At 43.6% G+C, this 20,602-nt stretch overlaps 2 protein-coding genes across 7 annotated transcripts in view; one reads left to right on the top strand and one right to left on the bottom strand.

The window, feature by feature from the left end:
* MIER1 (MIER1 transcriptional regulator) overlaps positions 1-3,441 on the bottom strand; it is a 60,752-nt gene extending 57,311 nt beyond the window's left edge. For 2 of the 6 annotated variants that reach the window (XM_055140830.1, XM_055140829.1), the window contains exons 1-2: positions 2,836-3,059; positions 2,104-2,204 (exon numbers count right to left, since the gene is read on the bottom strand). Coding sequence is in view for 2 of the 6 variants with exons in the window: in XM_004607085.2 (XP_004607142.1) it covers positions 2,104-2,204; positions 3,288-3,354 (168 nt within the window). In the remaining 4 variants the exon portion in view is untranslated. Of the gene's footprint in view, positions 1-2,103; positions 2,205-2,835; positions 3,060-3,287 lie in introns of those variants that run through there. The other 4 variants (XM_055140833.1, XM_055140832.1, XM_004607085.2 and 1 more) reach the window with 3 other exon arrangements.
* A 220-nt stretch (positions 3,442-3,661) lies between these two features.
* The window catches only part of DNAI4 (dynein axonemal intermediate chain 4), a 59,953-nt gene continuing 43,012 nt past the window's right edge, over positions 3,662-20,602 (top strand). The window contains exons 1-2 of the mRNA XM_055140828.1: positions 3,662-3,746; positions 11,816-11,990. Of these exons, the coding sequence (XP_054996803.1) occupies positions 3,703-3,746; positions 11,816-11,990 (219 nt within the window). The 5' untranslated portion in view covers positions 3,662-3,702. The remainder of the gene's footprint in view (positions 3,747-11,815; positions 11,991-20,602) is intronic.

The raw sequence follows: 20,602 nt of genomic DNA on the forward strand, positions 1-20,602 counted from the left end.
CTGAAAGAATGATGAAAACGTCAGGAAAATTGGGTTATGAGATCAATATGAATGGCTCCATCTTACAACTCAAGTTTATTAATATGGTACAATTTTGCTAATTGTAAGTAGCATAGCCTTTGGGAGAAAAACTTCCCTGTACAATTTTTATAAATGTTGGCTTCTTATAAATGTTGGCTCAGAGTTTTTATTTGTTTTTGTTTAGTTCAGCAATACGTGCTTTTAAATCTTTTTAGGTTCAGCAATAAGCATTTAAAAACATTTCAGGAGCAACAAATTTTAGGAAATTTAAGGAAAGCAAACTCCCCCAAACTCTTGCTTACTCTTTTCAGTAACAAATATGCCAAATTTAACTATTCGTTAGCCCTGAAATCTTAAATGTCGGACATGACCTTAGACGTCAATCTGTATGCAGGGAGGTAGAATTCCTGTGTTTCTCCTCCTCTGGCTTTCTCTGCCTATGCCAAGCCTTCAATGAGTCAGTCTCATGAAGAAGCTGGGTTTTTTTCCCAAGAAAAAGCTCTAGTACTTGGAACATTCTTTTTATTGTTAAACCAGAATCTACCTCCTGTCACTTTCATCCATCACCCCGAGTTCGGTGCTATGTATTAATTCAATAGTTCTCTTCTTTGTCATAAAATGCAGGCAATATAGATCCTGGGTCTAAACAAAAATTAAAACCTTAGAGCCTATTGATACTAGAAGAGCTGAAAACAGGACATGATAGGGTTCGAGGCATGAGAAAATGCAAAATTATCACCTGTTTTAAAATTAGTATCATGTACAATATGTATTAATTATGTATTAATGTGATATCCAAAATGGTAGCTGTTAGAATTGTATAGTAAAATGTTAAAAGTTAAACCAAAAAATGTGTTAATTCCACTTTTATGTGCTGCTGTGGCTAATGTCTCCAAGCAAAAAGTTCACTCTACAAAGCCAGAATAAAATGCTTTTTAGCTCCCATCCTTCACCTGAAAGCTTCCTGATTTAAAGCAAACTAACATTAACTTTTACCACAATTACTCAGAAATGCTATTATATTGGGGAATTATTGCAGTTTACTGAATAATTCCATTAAAAACTTATTAATTTTCAGAGGCTACAATACACACACAACAAACCCCCTTTAGTTATAATTTTGCTATTAACAAAGGCACTTTAACGTCACAATTTTACTTCAACTAGTACCTTAAAGTAACCAATAAACAAATTTTGGCAATTTACATAGCTCTAAGCAATATAACCTGACTGGCTGGTATTTAGTTCCAACACCTGATTCAAATATAAAGTAATATTTACCTATACTACACATGTTATGCAATTCAAAAGCAACCTCTCAAAATGCACCAAGAAACATTTTCATTGAACAACTTAAGAGTCTGGGCTGCTTGAGTGAAAACTGATTCATACAACACATTCCAAACCATAAAAACAAATTCTTGACTTAACAATTTTTAGGGTCCATCAGTCCTTTTAAACATTTCATAAACTATTTGTAAAATTTGCATTTGAAAGCGACAACCTACGGTGTAGGTTCGTTGTGTGTAGGTAAAATTTACAAGAAAGGCTCAGAATACCAAAATACCTAAATCTAAATACAAAACAAAAAAAAACCCTTTTTTTTTTTAGTGACATTTTGGATAAACTACGAATTTACTTTAGCAGGCAGAATGCAAGTTGCAAAGGAGGAAAGCATTACTGTTTGTAAATCCCACCTGGAGGTCACCATCAACATCATTCTTTTCATTACTATGACTTGTATTACTGATACCATTCCAAAATACTTCAATAACCTTTTGCTTCTTCGGCCACTTTAGATTTTCCTTTTCATCATTTTAACATCAACAGTTTTAACCAGTGGCGACAATTTTATCAGACCATGAGCTGATCTAACAGTTCTTACATTCACTGACGTTGCATTTAAAACAAACAGAAAAAGATCTCACCCAAAACTCTGTAAATAAATTGGCACATCAAGCAGTTCGCAGATACTGGAGCATATATAAAAGGAGTAATATAATATAAATCCGCTATTATATTATATGACTTGAGGGAGTTCGGATGTTCCCTCCCTTAATTTCCAAGTGTGCCCCTGCCTACCAGCATCACATCCGTCTTGTCTGCATTGAACCTCAACCAGTTGGTTCTTAACCACGTCCGAAACTCAGCCAGGCACTGGGAGAATCGAGCCACCACACCATCTGGATCAAAGGGAAAAAAGCCTCAGTAGCAAGAAGCCCAGAGCCCCTGAGACCGCACGCCCCCCAGTCACCCCCGTCTTTTTTTTTTCTTTTTACCAGATGGCCGGGAATTAGGACAAGAACCTCCAAATGCTAGGAGGCGGTGGGGAGGATGAGCCTGGAGTCATGCAGTTAGCAACCAATGATAAAAGGAATCCAAGCGACTCGATAAATAGGTCGCCTGCGAGTCACCGCTGGACTAAGCGGTCTCGGTTAGAGCCTCCGGGTCTGGCCAGCAGCTGCAGAAGCTTTGCCGCCCCAGTGTCGGCCCTGGAGGGATAACTGCGACCCAGAGATGGGGAGTGACTCGCCCAAGGTCATACAGCAAAAGCGATGACACCCCCACCCCACCCAAAAAAATTGGGGCTTCCAGGTCGGAGATGCTCCCACCGGCGGCGGAACAGAACAAGGCCGTGCAGTGTGGGGGGAGGCGGAGGGATGCGAGGAGGGGGGTGGGTAGCATCAGTCCCCGGGGATCCGCACAGGCTTGCGGGGCGGAGGGGTCCCCCAGCCTGACCGTCTTCAACGACACTCGCGCCCCTCCCTACGCTCCCTTTAGCCCAGGGCCGGGTCGCCTCGGCCCCCGGCTCACCCCAGGGGCTCAGAGCGAGCAGAACCCCGAGAGATCGGGGGTCGTGGGGAGAGGCGGGGCGGCGGGGCCAGCTTAGCCCCACCCCGGCCGGTGTCGAGGGCCGAGAGGAGGAAGGGGCGGCAGCCCCCAGCCAGCGGCGAACTCGCTCCGCCGCCGCCGCCGCCGGTTCCCGGGGCGCCACGGACGCCGGGGGAGCTCGCCGGCGCCGCCAAAGCCAAAGCCAAAGGCGGGGGACAGGCGGGGGGGGGAGGGAGAGCGCATGCGCCGCGGGCGGCCGGCGCCGCGCCGGGCGGGGACGCGCGCAAGCCCCGCCCCGGAAGTGGAGGGTCTTCCGGGCGGCGGGCGGCCGTGGGGGAGGGGAAGGGGCGAAAGGAGACCGAGGACGCCTCTGGAGCCCCTCGCCGCGAACGGGACGGGGAGGGGCCCGGTGGGGGAACGGAGGCTGCACTTACAGCCGCTGCCGCCGCTGCCGCCGCCACCTTCGCTGCTGCCACCACCGCCCGAGGACGCCCCATCCATCCGCCTGCAGCCGGGGAGACTCCGAGCCTGGGAGGGGCCTGGGGCCCGGGCCGCCCGCCTCCTCCTTCTAGTCGTCGCTCGGAGCTTCCTCTTGCTCCACCAACCCTCTGCCCTCCCCTCCGCCTCCGCCCTCCTCCCCGGCCCGCCGCCGCCAGCCAACCGCGCGGCCGCTTGTTGAGCCCGAGCGCCGCGGTCTCCATGGCGCCCGGCAAACACTCCCGTGCCCCTGCCCGCGCCGCTAACGCCAGGAACGCCGGGGGGTTGGGGGGGGGGACCCGGGCGCCCCGAGCGGCGCGGAAAGCGGGGGGTGGACGGCTCCCGCGGCGCCCCGGCCGGTGGTCACCAACCATGCCCTCTCCGGGAAGCAGCAACAAGCAGCCGAGCCCCGGGGCGTAAGTTGGGAGGCGGAAAGTGCCGGGTGCCCCAGAGAGCCCTTCTTTGAGATCCTCCCCTCCACCACCACCCCCCGTCTCACTGCATCTGGCTTCCATCAGCCCCCCTCAAAGCAGAGCAGCCGGGCGGCCCTGCCTCGCTCGCTCGCTCTGTCCTCGGCCTCCTGCATCCTTTCACAGAGCCTCGCTGCGGCGCTTGCCGCGGGAGGATGGTGCAGAACCTCCGCGCCTGCGGGCACTGCGCGCTGGGCTGGGTGGGTCGGGTGGATCCTGGGCGCCGCTGGAGCGAGTTTCCTCCGCCCCGCGTCTGCGAACCGTTGGACTCCAGCGAGCAACCGTGCACGGGGCGCGAGGCTTCTGCTGGCCTCTCTCCCCTCCCCGCCCCCCCCATGCCTCCTTGGAACTCCTGCGAGCCTGCCACTGTCCCCGCAATCGCAGTCGAACCCGACGCTCTTCGGGCTTTGGGGGGTAGCCCAGGAACTTGAAAGGGGCCCTTAGGGGCCGAGCAGTTAGCCCAGTGCGGTTTCCTCAGTGCATTCGCTCTCCCACACTCAAGCCTTAAACATCTCTCCAGTAGGCTTCGGTTCTTTCAATATTTCCGCAGCAGAAGGTGTCGGAAATGCAGGCTGGGCTGGGTCCTTGGGCGTTTCTGCCCTTCTTAACGCCACCAAAACAGCTTTGGTAAAGGACAGCTGTAAACCAACAGGGCAAATCCAATTGCCATACGCTTGCCTTTAGCCCACCGGCAGCTTTTGGATGGAGTGTGTCACTTTTAAAACATGGGTTACTGCGACCTCACTCGCCCTTGTCAGTTCTCGCCTTAGTTCATGGTTATCCCTTTTAAAAAAGGAAAAGAAAAAAAAAAAGCTTTTCTTTAACCTCTCCATGACTCCCATATGTAAATATTGTACCGGTGAGGTTACGCTTTAAAAGCCTGGTGTATACTGAAATTTCACACGTTTCTGTTTCTACTCAAGCCCTCTCCCATGAAAACAGACTAAAAAAATGAGTGATCCCCGCCCACGGAGGCAGGAAGCAGTAAGTCCTGCCTCCTAACGTGTGGCCCCCAGACAAAAAAGCTTCACATCCCAAACTGAACTTGTTTTCTCTTTATTCTGCAATCGAGCTCATTTTGGTAAATGTCAGTTTCCACTCCTCCAGTTACTTGGATGAAAAAACCTTGACACTTATTGTGACTTCTGTAATACCCCACTTCATCAGCAAATTCTGTTTGTTTCTACAGGCTAAGTAAATTGAAATCACCACTCTTAAGTCACTGTCACATTTCAGTAGTCACCAAAGTGTTCTTGCCGAGATCCTCATGGTAGTAATGACCTATAGTGAGTAGTCAAGTGACTTCCCAAAACCCTGCTGTGTTTCCACTTCGCTGAGACATAAAAGCTCACATCTTACCCACAGAACCTCCCCCTGGACACTTCCCCTTGGCTAATACTCTCTGGACTAGCGCAGGCACAATATATTTATTCCCTGAGTTAATGGCTTGTGCATTTGCTATTCTTAGGAATATTGACTCTCCCAGTCTTGTGACCCACTTATTTCTGTCTGTTGTCACCAAAGAATATTTTCTAATAAACCTACATGAAATACTTCTCCACTCAGCTCTACCCATTCTTCAACCTGTTTTGTTTTTATTCTTCCATATCTACTCTTTCTTACATATTTTTACATGCTCCCCCATCACCCTCCAGGAGGGCAAAGATTTTGTTTGCTTAATTTCCTTGAAAAATGAAGACACCCAGTAAAAATTTCTGAATAAGTGACCATCATTCAGTCATTTTGGTTATGCTTCTATTTTTTAGTTATTGTTTGTTTCTTTTCGCTCTTGGGTATGTAAATCTCCTAAGTTTGAATTCATGTAAAAAGAATTTTAAATCACACAACTCATAATAGCTTCACTGTATCTCTGTCATCCCATTGCTCATAGATTTGCTTGAGCGGGCACTAGTAACATCTCCATTATAAGACTTCTTGTTACTGTTTTTCGCATATTGAATACGCCATGGGTAGCTTGCCAGGCTCTGCCATGTGGGCGAGATACTCTGTAGCTTGCTGGGCTCTCCGGAGAGGGCCGGAGATGCTTAGTGTTAGCAAAATTCCCTGGGGAATTTATTAAATAATAGCAAATTTACAGAGGATTACTTTCAAATTGAGTAGGAGATGGAAGTTATATAACTTAAATTTTTGAGGTAGCCATGTCTAAAACTTTCAGACACTAGAATTTACACCTTACTGGTTTGATCTAATATGCTACTTCTTTTCTTTTGAAGACTTAATCCCGATCTTATAAAGAATCTCATGAATGTTTATTTTCCACTTTGTCTAAATAGTTCTGTATCTGATCCTTCCCATAAGCTTAACAAATTACATTAGTCTTCCATTATGATGTTTTAAGCCCATTTCTCTACCTAGTATCCAGCTTTCATGCTTGTTTTCTTCTTAATCTTTGTATTTCTATCTGTTCCTAAATGTTTTCACCTGAATCCTTCGTACTGAATTCTAAAAAATTTTCAGTCTGACAGACTTTTTTTTTGCCATATAATCAAACATCTCTGACTGGTTCTCATACTTCACTTCTTTTTGCCCTTTGGTATGCCTTGTAATGATTTGATGAAAGCTAAACATGTTCCACCAAATGATATGAAATGAGTTTAATGAGTTTTTCACGACATATCTGACTGGGAATTAAGCGTTGTTGACTATTTGTTGTAGCTATTGGTTTTGGAGATTGTAATTTCCTCTACTGTCCTTGTTTTCCTCCTGTGCTGTTTTCTTAGGTTTCCCTAGAGACTCTTTCTTAAAGAGAATCTGAGCTTTGCATGTCTTTCTATTATAATCTATTTATAACATGTAATAATGATAGCATAGCGAGTAGGGTGTTTGCCTTGCACGCAGCCAACCTGGGTTCAATTCCTCCATTCCTCTCGGAAAGCCCAGCAAACTACCGAGAGTATCTCGCCCGCATGGCAGAGCCTGGCAAGCTATCCGTAGCATATTCGATATGCCAAAAACAGTAACAACAAGTCTCACTTAGAGATGTTACTGGTGGCTGCTCGAGCAAATCCATGCACAACGCACAACAGGATGACAGTGATATAGTGAATACATATTGTTAGCTGTGATACTGTTAATGCAAAGGTAGGATGTGAGGAGAGAGTAAGTGCTCTCTGCTTAGGTATTAGTCTTTTATTAGACCTTTGTTCTGGGACTGACCTTCACCAGTCTTTCCAGATTTCCTTTTTATCCATAGGCGGAAAAGTTTCTAGAAGGACTTGGAATTGAGTATTTCTTGTCCTCCACATTGATTAGGATCTAGTATAGTAGTATTCCTTGAGAGAAGGTCTTCATTTAGGAAAACAGAATAGATATATTTCAAAATGACTACTTCCGGCCCCCTTCTGGAAAAATCTGGGAGTTTTACTTCCATCTTTATCCTAGGGACCTCAAAGGGTTCGTGGAAGTAGAACTTACAGAAATGTGTAGAGTCCCCGAAGACAGGGGACCCAGGAGTTTCTGTCTTCAAAGGAGTGCTCAGTCTCCTGAGTCAGTCAATTACACATTAAGTTTTCCTGTCACTGGCTGGCTGTAGTGGTAGTTTCTTCTAGGCAGAAACAGAGGTGGTTCTTTTCTTTGAAACAGGTGTCTGCAACTTTGGTGATATTCTTTTGCCCTATAACCTTAGCTATACCTGGTGGAGCTAGGGAACCCTACTGGTTTCCAGTTGACGCAACCTTTTGCTTTGGAGAACTGGATGATGTCTTTTGAGGTCTTCATGTATCACACCCAACCTAGAAGTAATTGTGTTTACTCTTGCATCCCTTACAACCTGATCTCTCATTATAGTACATTACTTACTTACTGGTCAGCGAGTGACCCAAAGGTTTTAAAAGTTATCAAATCTGGGAGTGAGGAATATTATCTCTAAGAACTTGAATTTATTCTTGCCTGCAGAGGTTCTAGTTTGAGTCAGACACTACATAGACCTCTGAGCACTGCCAGAATGATCCTGGTGGTTCCAGGCCCCCTGAGCACTACTTGGGAGCCTCCCCCATCAAAGTCACCAAATTCACACTCAGGGATCATTACTGGAATTACTCCTAGCAGCTCTTGGAGTGATCCGGAGGACCATATGTGGTGCTAGGGAGCGATCCTGGGTCAGCTGCGTGCAAGGCAAGCGCCCGACCCACTGTACTATCATTCTGGCCCTATATCTTAACTTTTCTTTTAGGACTTAGTTCGTTATTTGCCATTTCCATGCACAGATTCTCAAATCTGAATCGTTAGCTTTTATTTCTCCCCTGAAATTCACTTTATTTTTGCATTTTCAATTGTTAAAAGACAGCTGCACCAGGATATCACTCCAACACCTACAATTGGACACGTTTACAATTTAGCTTCCTGTGCTTTCGAGATATAGATTAATAATTATCATGACTATGACAGGTAGCTACTGTTTCTAAATTTAATTTACAGCCAAGGAAAGAAAGAGATTAACAAACTTGTTCAAGAGCATGTAGGCTCTGCATTATTGGATGGATTTGAACATTTTAAGTAGACCTCTTTGAGATTAAGTTTCTCACTTGTAAAAAATGGCTATTAAATATTCACAAGTTTTTATAAGAATTGAGTTACAGAATATAAGTGGGAATTGAAATGTTAAGTGACACCATTGTTCTCAAATACCAATTCCTGTTCCTTGCACTGTAAAGGTACCAAGGTTTGTTTTAATCAAATATGGCAAGATATCTAGACATAGAAATGACTATGATGAAGAATGAATTTTTTTAAATTTGATTATTATTGAGATAACATGATTTACAGCTGTGTTAATATTTATGCTTTAGACTTACTACATCATACCTACCACAAAAGTGCCATTGTTCCTCCACCCCTGCTCCTACATCAGTTTCTTTTCTCCTTTCTATTTTTATTTCTATTATTTGGGGCTGGAGCGATAGCACAGCAGGTAGGGCATTTGCCTTGCACGCAGCCGACCCGGGTTCAATTTTTCCGTCCCTCTCAGAGAGTCCAACAAGCTACCGAGAGTATCTCCTCACACGGCAGAGCCTGGCAAGCTACCCGTGGTGTATTCGATATGCCAAACACAGTCACAAGTCTCACCATGGAGACGTAACTGGTGCCCGCTCGAGCAAATCGATGAGCAATGGGATGACACTGATAAGTGATACATTATCCCCATCTCTTCCCTTCTCACCTGGAACTTGACTTGCTAACCTCAATTCTCATGTCAGAATTTAGGGGTTTGTTTTCATTGGACATTGCCAGTTCCTTGCTCTGATTCTTGATACACCACATTTGAGTGAGATCAGCTGGTATTTGTCTTTGGTAAAAGACCTCAGAGATTCTGAGTAAAAGGAGACAAGGGTCAGCACAGGACAGAGGGGTCCACTTGCAGAAGCCCTGGGAACAGTCAGGAGGCAGAACAAATCAGAGGACAGTAAGGACAAGGTCGTTTATTGGGGTTCCATGGGAAGGAGAAGCAAAGTAGCTAGCAGGCTTAGAATCGGCTCCTTGGCTAACTTCAACAGGCTCTGGGCATTTGGACTGCCTTCAGAGGTCTGCCTTCCTGTCCTTGCAATAATCCAGGCAGTTGAACGGGCCCTGAGAGTGAGCTCTGTGAGAACTTGATAAAGGGGGTGATCTGAGGTCAGTAATCTAGCCTGATGAGTTTGCTTATGAAAGGAGTAATTGTGAACGCCTCCCTTACTCTCTGTAGGGACTGATACCTCCTAAGGGCAGTCCCCTAGGCAAGCAAGTCCTTAGCTGTGGAGGCAACAGTTTCAGAAAGCAAAAGACAGGCTTAAAATAGACTTGGTCTTGCATTTTTCTTTTTCCTGCACCTGTCATCTCAGGTTTTGCTCTTTCTCCCCTGATTATTCCCACCAATGATCTTCTTGCTTCTGGTGTATTTCATTAGAGTTAAATTTTTCTGAAACTTAATTTTAGTCACTTTTCTTTCTTTTGTTGGAAGAGGCACATTTGATGGTGCTCAGAGTTTACTCCCGGCTCTGTGATCATGGATACTTTTGAGGGGCTCAAGGTATATTATATGGGGTGATGGAAATTGAACCTAAATGCACCTCTTGCAAAGCAAGTGTCTTACCTGCTGTCCTATTTTTTCAGCCCCTCTAATTTCGATCACTTTTTAACTAAAAAGATGCTATAGCACATTCTTGCTTATTTAAAGATATATATCTTGGTCGTTCTACTTATTTCAATGCATAACTTTGGTTTTCTTCATATAATTGAGTCATTTTTGATTCTTTATGTCCCACTCATTATTCACCATGATCTTTGCTCAGGATATATTCCTTGACCTGCTTCTTCCTGTTTCCCTTCACACACACACACACACACACACACACACACACACACACACACACACACTTTTTAAAATTGGACGCACCTTCAAGATCTAACTCAGATTTGTGATTTCTCTGCTCATCTCTCTCCCTGAAATCAGTCTTCACAACTCACATTTTATCTTACCTGTAAGAAAGAAGATAGCACTACTGACTAATATTTTTCAGAAATCAGATTGTGAAAGGAGAGCAATAATAATAGAAAAAAGATGGCTAATGGAAGAATTTTTAAGTTGCAGTAACAAGGCATATTTACATGCCCAAAGAAAGAGGATAGGAAAAAAAATGCAGGATAGGGCGTCCTGAGCAATAATGGGTGTGGCCTCCAAACAAAATAAAAAGAATAATGTAGGAGATGAGATGGAATTCCTGATAAAGGAAGATCCTCCAGAGATGAGACAGATTTCAAAACACAGAAAGGTTAGCTTTATTCTTGGAGAAGAAGTAAGAAGAAATAAGGATGACCTGACTGAGCTTAAAGGCTATGGGAGGACAAAATTAATGCGAGTAGAGAAATAAGGAGTTTTTACTTGATTTATCTATTAAATTTTAATAGAAACATTGGCAGTAAAGTCACATAAAGACTCAAAGGATACTTTTATTTTTAAAAATTTTTTAATTTATTATTATTTTTTTTTTGCTTTTTGGGTCATACCCAGTGATGCACAGGGGTTATTCCTGGCCCATGCCCTCAAGAATTACTCCTGGCAGTGCTCAGGGGACCATATAGGATGCTGGGAATCAAACCTGGGTCAGCCGCGTGCAAGGCAAACGCTCTACCTGCTGTGCTATCGCTCCAGCCCGGATACTTTTATTTTTATTTTTAAATTTTTTAAAATTTTAATTGAATCACCATGAGACAGACAGTTACAAAGCTGTTCACAATCAGGTTTCAGTCATACAATGTTCCAACACCCAGCCCTCCACCAGTGTCCATTTCTCACCACCAATGTTCTTAAAGGTACTTTTATTGGGCTGGATCGATAGCAAGTAGGGCATTTGCCTTGCACACAGCCAACCTGGGTTCGATTCCCAGCATCCCATATGGTCCCCCAAGCACTGCCAGGAGTGATTCCTGAGTGCAGAGCCAGGAGTAACCCCTGAGCATTGCCGGGTGTGACCTCCCCCCACCCCAAGAAAGGTACTTTTATTATCCCCATCTTTCTAGGAAAAAAAATTAGGTCCAGGGAAATAGTAAAAGCAATCTCTTAGAGTTGTTAGAAAAGAGTGGAAATGCAGATGTACTTTTTTAAAACTATATTTACATATAATGAACTCTGGGGCTGGGGCAATAGCACAGTGTTAGGCATTCGCCTTTCACGTGGTCGACCAGAGTTCCATTCCTCCGCCCCTCTCGGAGAGCCCGGCAAGCTACCGAGAGTATCGAGCCCGCGCGGCAGAGCCTGACAAGCTACCCGTGCGTATTGGATATGCCAAAAACAGTAACAATAAGTCTCTCAGGGAGAGACGTTACTGGTGCCCGCTCGAACAAATCGATGAGCAACGGGATGACAGTGACAGTGAATGAACTCTGAAAAGTTTATTATTTCTTACAGGCTTAGATCGTTTCTGTGTTTCTAAGTGAACGGCTGCTTATGTTGGTGGTGGTGGTTTATTAATTGTACTTCAGTCCTGGAGCCTCTGCATTGTTTTCTTTTCCTGATATAGGAACACTGGCCCACAGCCAAAAAAGTCCCCCAGCAATGCTAGTCCAGGAAAAGGAACTTCAGTCAAAGGATATGCCGGTGCAAACATGAGCAAATTCGTCATGTCAAAGATCTCCTTTGTACCCGACATCAAAACAGAAAAAATGAACATTTCCATCCCTAAAGCAGGCCCCCAGGTAATATCCTTATAACTTTAACTTTATTGAAAATAGAAACTTGAAGAACTTGATTGGAATTCAGACAACCCAAATGTCCAAAGATGGGTGAAAAAAAAAACAAAGAAGTTGTGGTGTAGCCGGGGAGAGATAGTATAGGAGGCAAGGCTCTTTCCTTGCTGGTGGTGGATTCCAGTTTGGAACCCCAGGACCATATATGATCCCCTGAGCACCACCAGGGCTCACTCCTGAGCACAGAACCTGGAATAGTCCCTGAGTATGGCCAGCCAGGTGTGGCCCAAAATTCTCCCCCCCCCCCCCGCCTCCTCGCAACCCAAGACAGAAGTTGTGTTATATATGCACAATGGCATACTACTCAGCTATATGAAATGATCAAATCTTGCAGTTTGCTGCAACTCGGCAGGATGAAATCAGAGGGCACTGGGTTAAATTAAAAGCTAGAGGGAGAAGGATACAAACACAAATAACACATGTATTTGACCACATATATATATAACACATATGATTTATACACCACATATTTCTGTATATGTAACACACACACATACCACAGACAACTACACTCATCTGTAGAGTATTGGGAAACAAGGGAATAGATAGTATAGAGCAGTGACATACTCTCAAGTTAGATTCCCAGGCAGCAGGGGAAGGAAAGGATCAAGGATAATGTGGAAGGCCTTGGACACTTTGGTGGTAGGGAGGTGCCTTTACATCAAAAGCAAAAATGTTAACATTTTGTCAGTTACCTGAAGTACAATGAAACTTTTTAAATTCAAAAAATATAAAAAGGAAATTTTGATACATCGCCTACCTGGATGAATACAAAGTGACTATGCAGGGTGAAATGATCAGTCAGTCACACAAGAAACAAAGATGCAGTTTGGGTTATATGAGATATCACGCCCCACCCACGGGATTTCAGGATGAGCATCTCTTTTGTGGATTGTTTTGGGAGAGAGAAAGTGACATGGAGGTAGATCGTGGTGCTCATCACTCAGCCACGTGAATGCACTTGATAGCCCTGAACACTTTTTTAAAAGGTCAGATTAATACCTTTTACCTCTTGTGTATTTGACCCCAATTTAAAATCAGACGACACATGGGAAGGAAAGATGCTCACTGGACTAAGCATTTGCAAAGCAGGAAGCCTGGGTTGGATTCCTGGAACCACATGGTTACCCGCCCCCCCGGCCCTACTGGGAGGGAGCACCCTTGGGTATGGCCTCATAAAACCGTAAATAAGTAAGCATTATTAGAACATCTTCTGCAGTATAATGACATAAAGAACTCCAATGACACGCTCTCTGGTGAAACTAGTAAAAGACCATTAAGGGGGGGAAAAATTACTTTGTACCTGAGAACAGAAAATGAAGAACCATTTCTGTTAGAACTGTGTGGGTATTTGGGCCACGCCCACTCCCTCCTCCCAGCAAGGATGCTCAGCTGTAGGCTGCAGCCAGGGACACAGGAGTCTGGACAGAGATGGCTCAATGGGCGGAGCGCACGCCCTGTCTGCAGGAGGCCCACCTCCCCCGCCCCCCATGGTCGCCACCAGGAGGACCCCCATCACAAAACTGGAAGTAGCAGCTGGACGTCATTGGGAGTAGTCACAAAATTTAAAACAAGACAAAACAAAAGCCCCAGCTTTCTCTCCCTTCGCTCCCACTGGGGAGAGCTTTCTTTGGTGTGTTTCGTTTGGGGGCCACACCCTGCAGTGCTCAGGGATTACCCCTGGCTCCGTGCTCGGGGATCACTCCTGGCGGTGCTTGGGGAACCGTAGAGGATGCCAGGGATCGAACCCGGGTCAGCCACGTGCAAGGCAAGCGCCCTCCCCGCCGTCCTGTGGCTCTGGCCCCGGGAGAGCTCTCTCGCCTAGACTCAGAAGCTTGGCGTCCGCAGGCTTCAGGTTTCCCCTCTGGCCCCTCGGGTGAGCCCTGTCGGGGCATGCCAAGAATAAGGAAAAGCAGTCTGAGGAGATTGCCGCCAGCGGCCACGCCTCATCGGGGGGCACCCGGGACTTTGAAGCCATCCCCCCCTCCCTCCTCCAAGAGATCTGCTGTGGTCTGCCCTCCCTGCTCCAGACCTCGAGCAGAGTCTGTCCCCAGCAGGGGATAGATAGGGCGAGAGTTAGGGGAGAGGCCACCTGGAAACAGCCTTCCTCGTACTTGGTGAAAGCAGCCAAGCTCATTTGCAAACGCTCATGGACAAGCTTAAACCTAAGAGCTGGAGTGCGTAGGTGGAGGAGCAAGAAGCAGGGAGAGTCGTGGATATAATGAAGATGCCGCTGCGATACCCTCCTGCCGTTAGCAAAGGCTCAAACCTTGACGGCAGAGACGATTCCCTCGTTTTGATGGGGTTGGGTGAAAACAAGACAGCAACCAGATAGCAACGGGTGAGGTTTCATAGCCGAGCGTGGTCAGGGTAAGCATAATCAATAGACGGGTGCCACCCCCATCCAGGATGGCTGTGGACACTCCCAAAGCCGCATGTCCGCGAGGAACGGTATCTGAGGAGTAGGGACCGGGCCATAGGAGTTTCCTAGGGCTGATCGTGAACGTTACGACAAACTCCAGACTTAACCCTGACTCTAAACCATAGGAAGGTTTTCTCTGATCACAGAGAAGTCCGAGCACGGAGATCAGAAGTCTCAAATCAAGGTGTTAGCCAGAGATAGACATCCTCTGAATTTGCGGAAAGAAGGATCTGTTTATTCTGTTCTCAGTTCTCTCCTACCTTCCAATCTCTCTCTCTCTCTCTCTCTATATATATATATATGCATATATATATAGATCCATCCTTCCAATCCTCTACTTTAACATTATAGTGTTCCCATGTCGCTGTATTTTATCTTCCCCGTGTGTGTATCTGTGTCCAAATTTCCCCTTTCTATTAACACTAAAGTTTTATTGGGTTGAGACTCACCCTAAAGATCTCAACTTGCTGAAATTTGCAAATATCCTACAATCCAGGATAAGCAGGGGTTAGGACTTCAACATTTCTTTGGAGGTAGAACACAATTCAGCATTTACTAGGGAAATAGTCCTCCTTACAATACACTAGGTTAATCACTAATCAAATAAGTCACTTACTGGCATCGATGAGAGGAGAAGAAGTAACCCTACCCAGAATCGCTGTAATGTATTACCTAAAATCCTCAGTTTCCAATGGATTAAGTTTGGGGCCTGCAAAGAAATAGGAAAACATTACAGGTCCCTCAAATAATGTTACTTCATCCCATGTATTTTCATAAGGTCCATTCAGGAAAGAAAGTGGTTCCAGGCTGGGGAGAGCCACATTCTCTGTGGAGTCCACATGTTTCCTCCACAATGCACAAATTTTCTCTGGTGCTCTGACTTTTTTCCACTCCAAGGGCGTGCACATTCGGTTCATGGATGTGTCTTACTGTCCTAGTGTGAGTGAGTGTAGGTGAGTATGTGATGCTGTGAAGTAAAAGCCAGTTGTTCAGGATTAGCCCTACCGTGTAACCTGTGTGCCTGGATAGACGCCAGCCACCTGCATCCCCGAACTGAAATAGGTGGTTTGGGATGTGAATATCTGAACAAATACATATTATCATTTAATATTAGATATGTTTCTGTTGATAAAATATGATTATTATTATCATTTATTATATTATCATATAATAGTGGATATGTTTCTGGGTTTCTGTTGAGTAGTTTGTTTAAGTTGTATGACCAGAAATATTCAGAGAGAGCATAATGCATGCTTATAGCAACTATGTTAAAGTTGGTTCATTATACCTCATTTTGCATAAAGTTAGTTTCCAAGAACCTGTGGCAATGTGAAGTGAGTAGCACTGTAGCACTGTCACCCTGTTGTTCATTGATTAGCTCGAGTGAGCACCAGTAATGTCTCCAATGACAGACTTGTTACTGTTTTTGGCATATCGAATATGCCATGAGGAGCTTGTTAGGCTCTGCCATGTGGGCGGAATACTCTCGGCAGCTTTCCAGGCTCTCCGAGAGGGATAGAGGAATCCAACCCGGGTCAGCCATGTGCAAGGCAAATGCCCTACCCACTGTGCTTTCACTCCAGTCCGAAGTGGGCATTAGACATTGTCAAATTTCAAGGAGTCATTATAATTTTCTTCATGGAATGAAAGAAACCATAATCATAGGTGTAAAAGAAGTTATGACAATGTCACATCAAATAGGGACTACTAACAAAGATATATAAATTATTAAAATGAATTACATGGAAATTCTGGGATTAAAAAATACAACAGGGGCTGGAGCAATAGCACAGCGGGTAGGGTGTTTGCCTTGCACTCGGCCAACCCGGGTTCAATTCCCAGCATCCCATATGGTCCCCTGAGCACCACCAGGGGTAACTCCTGAGTGCAGAGCCAGGAGTAACCTCTGTGCATCGCCAGATGTGACCCAAAAACCCAAAAAAAGAAGTACAACAAACAAAAATTAAGCAGAGGAGATGAATAATTTAACTGAAAGAAGACAAATCAGCACATATGAAATCATAGCAATAGAGAATGTACAATTTGAATCACTGTCACTGTCATCCTGTTGCTCATTGATTTGTTCGAGCGGGCACCAGTAACGTCTCTCATTGAGAGACTTATTGTTACTGTCTTTGGCATATCCAATATGCACGGGTAGCTTGCCAGGCTCTGCTGTGCAGGCTTGATACTCTCGGTAGCTTGCCGGGCTCTCCGAGAGGGGCGGAGGAATCAGACTCAAGTCGGCTGCGTGAAAGGCGAATGCCCAACGGCTGTGCTATCGCTCCAGCCCATTGAAAAAAATAGAGAAGGAAGAAAAAATGAGAAAATTCTCAGAGAAATATGAGACCTAATCAAACATCTGAACTTAAGCATATTGGGAATGCCAAAAGGACAAAAGAGACAGAAAGAAGTAAGGCTTGGAAGTAAGGCTTCCATGTTTGCAGTACATGGTTTGCATGTGGGAAGCCTAGATGTGATGCCTCTCACAAAATGGTCCCCCCAATGTCACCACCAGGAATGACACCCAAGCATTGAACCAAAAGTTGCTCCTGAGTTTCACCAGGAGTGGCTCCAAAACAAAAACAACCATAAAGAAAAGGAGAGCCAATATTATTCAAAGAAATAACAGCTGGAGAAACCATGTCATATTTCTTGAAAAATCACCTTGCATATTCAGGAACAAACTGCAAATAAGATGAATGCACGGGGATCCACAAACAGACTCTCATAGTATATTAAAGACAAAGAAAAAAATCTTGAAAATTGCAGGAGAAAAATTGTGTATCAATTGCATGCAAACCCCAGTCATATATATATATATATATATATATATATATATACACACACACACACATATATATATATTTTTGGTCACACCCAGTGACTCTCAGGGGTTACTCATGGCTCTGCACTCAGTTGTCAATCCTGGTGGTGCTGGGAGACCATATGGGATGCCGGGAATTGACCATAGGATAGCCATGTACAAGGCATTTGCCCTACCCACTCTACTATCGCTCCTGCCCCACTCCAGTCAGATTAAGATAACTTTTTGAAGAAAACACTGGAGGTCAGAAGGCAGAGAATAACATACTTGGAGTTCTCAAAAAACAAAAGAAAGAAAGAAAAACACATAAAACACACAACGACTTGGCTTCTTCCGCATTGGTTTCTTCTGTTAAAGGGAGTGTTCCTAAAACTTGGGTAGGTAGTAGGTAGTGGTCCTGGCTGGATGCAACTGAGTGGCAAAGAGTCACCAAGAAAAACATTGATTTGCAAACTCAGACCACTTCTACAACCAAGCTCTGCTGGTTGATATTGGTCACAATCCCCACATGGCGACAACTGTTATGGTCTAGAAGTAGATCACTTTATGGCCAAAGATCAAGTCATCTATGCAAGTTTATACTTGCATATCAGATACTATGATAATCTCATGCCCACAGGGTACTCTGGATAAGTCGTTGGACAAAACTGTTATCAAAATGCATGTTTTAGAAACACTGGTCTTAAAGCAAGATTCCCCCACCTCCCAACGCCCAAGGACAAGTTTAAGGAGAGAAACAAGACCTGAAAGAACAAATGAGTTTTCTAGAAGCTGTAATTTTGATGTTTGTTTCAGTCATTTAAAAATATAAACAATACACAAAATAGGGAAGAAAAAAACATCAATAAAGAATACTGTAGGAAACCTATCATTTAAATCTAAAGACAAATTCTGTTCCAGATAAACAGAAATTTAGAAAATGTATTGCTTGCAGGACCATCTTACATAAAATTCTAAAGAATATTATTTAGCTGGAAAACAAGTTAACTCCAGGTGGTAATTTATGCCCACACAAACAAAAACCATCATTACATGTAATTATGTAATTCAAGATGATTAATGCATTTGCTCCTTTCCCCTCTTTTTTGAAAAATAATTATAGAAAATACATAATGAATTATTGGAACTATGACATATAGAAATTAATATGTGTACAATACATTTGTCAGTATTTACACCAGATGGGTGGATTAGATCAAAGCTCTATTGGGCTAAGGAAATGACTTAAATGACTTATGGAAAAAAATTTCATGATGGCATAAACTAGAAATAAAGCTAGAAAACTATATTAAAACTTCAAAACTAAATAAAATATCCACTACTAATTATAATCATATATAGATTAATGAGCAGTTTTATATAGGTAACAACATGGAAAAAATAATATCTATTTGAACAAAAGATCACACATGCCAGTCATGATATATTAGTATTTACATAACATTTAAAAACACTGAAGTCAAGTGGCAGGGTGGGGTGGGGGGAGATGGGATTGGGGAGGGTGGGAGGGATGCTGGATTTACTGGTGGTGGAGAATGGGCACTGGTGAAGGGATGGGTTCCCGAACTTTGTATGAGGGAAGCATAAACACAAAAGTGTATAAATCTGTAAATGTGCCCTCACGGTGATTCACTAATTAAAAATAAATAAATTAATTTAAAAAAATTAAAAATAAAAAATAAAAATAAAATAAAATAAAATAAAATAAAAATAAAAACACTGAAGTCGGGTTGGGTATATAACTCTAAGGGCTGAAGGTGGCTCCATCTCTGCTCTCCTCCACCCCAAATAGGCAAAACAGTTACAGTGATAACTGAGGGAAATACTGAGTTATGGCAAACAGTTGTTGGGAATCACTCGAGAAAATGCTTGAATAGTATCTATTACAGGTGAAAATACACATAGTCAACTACCCAGAAATCGTATAGTTAGGTATGAAGCCAGTGTAAATTCATACAATGCATTCAACAAAATATTTGTACAACAATATTCATAGCAACACTACCTACAATAGCAAAAAAAAAATGGAAACTATGAAAATCCTTGAATAACAGACTAAAGATGCGTAACACAATGGAGAAAAGACATTTTGCATTCCTTGTGTTCCTTGAAGCACTATCCACAATAGCCAAAATCTGGAAACAACCCAAGTGTCCAAGAACAGATGACTGTATAAGGAAACTATTGTGTATATATACAATGGAATATTACTTGGCCATAAGGAAAGATAGAATTATGCAATTTGCTGCAACATGGGTAGATTTGGAAAGTATCACACTGAATGTAGTTAGGGGGAGAGACACAAATACAGAATGATCTCCTCCATAGGTGAGTCATAAATAAATATAACAGTGAAATAAAAGATGCCCAAAGGTGATTAAAACAAATAACATGAAAACTGGTCTTCAGTAGAAAGCTTGCCACATGGGTGTGGGATGGGGAGATAAGACAGGGAGGGGAACACTACAGCAATGGTGGAAATGTGCATGAAACCCTCTTGGCAGTAGTACTGTAAATTGCAGTGCCAAAAACTTTTCCAAAGTGTTTCTCATTGAGGCAGGTTGGTGGATGGGAAGGAAACGGGGGCATGGGGAGGGTACTGGTGGACGGAGGTGGACAGGGTGAAGGGATTGGTCTTGCAACATTGTAGACCTGAAACTCAATTATAAATAACTTTGAAATTCATGGTGACTAAATTAAAAAGAAGTTTTTTAAGAATAAAGTATGACACTCGTACAATGGAATAATATATGAAAATGAAGATAAACTGCCTACAGATGTAGCCAATAATATAAATGAATCTCACAGATAAAATATTGAACAAAATAAGGTTTCAAGGAATATATGTTGTGTATATATGCATACATGTATATGAAGATATATATGCATATATATATATATATTTCAAAGAATATATCTCAACTAAACTTCAAAACTGAACTCAGGCCAGGAAGATAACTCAAAGTGTTGGGTGCATATTCTACATGCAGGAGCCCTGAGCTTGATTCCCAGCATCAAATGACCCTCAAGTGATGCCGGGAGAGACTCTCCAATCTCCTCATTAGGAGTAGCTCGAGGTCCTGCATGGTGGCATCTCCCAACGTGAACCAAGCCAAGGATTTTACAGTGAAATATTGTACTGTGCAATTATTACCTTTAACAGGATACAGTGACTCTTGAAAGAAACTCCGGACATGCGCATCATTTTCTTTGGATCTAAATGCTTTTGAGTATTGAGTTTGTGAAGATTCAGTAAGCTGCAGTTTTCTGGATGTGTGTCTTACTTCAGTGCAAATTATAAAAAGTAAATGT

This window comes from Sorex araneus, chromosome 5, assembly GCF_027595985.1.
Source record: "Sorex araneus isolate mSorAra2 chromosome 5, mSorAra2.pri, whole genome shotgun sequence".
NCBI classification, from domain to species: domain Eukaryota; kingdom Metazoa; phylum Chordata; class Mammalia; order Eulipotyphla; family Soricidae; genus Sorex; species Sorex araneus.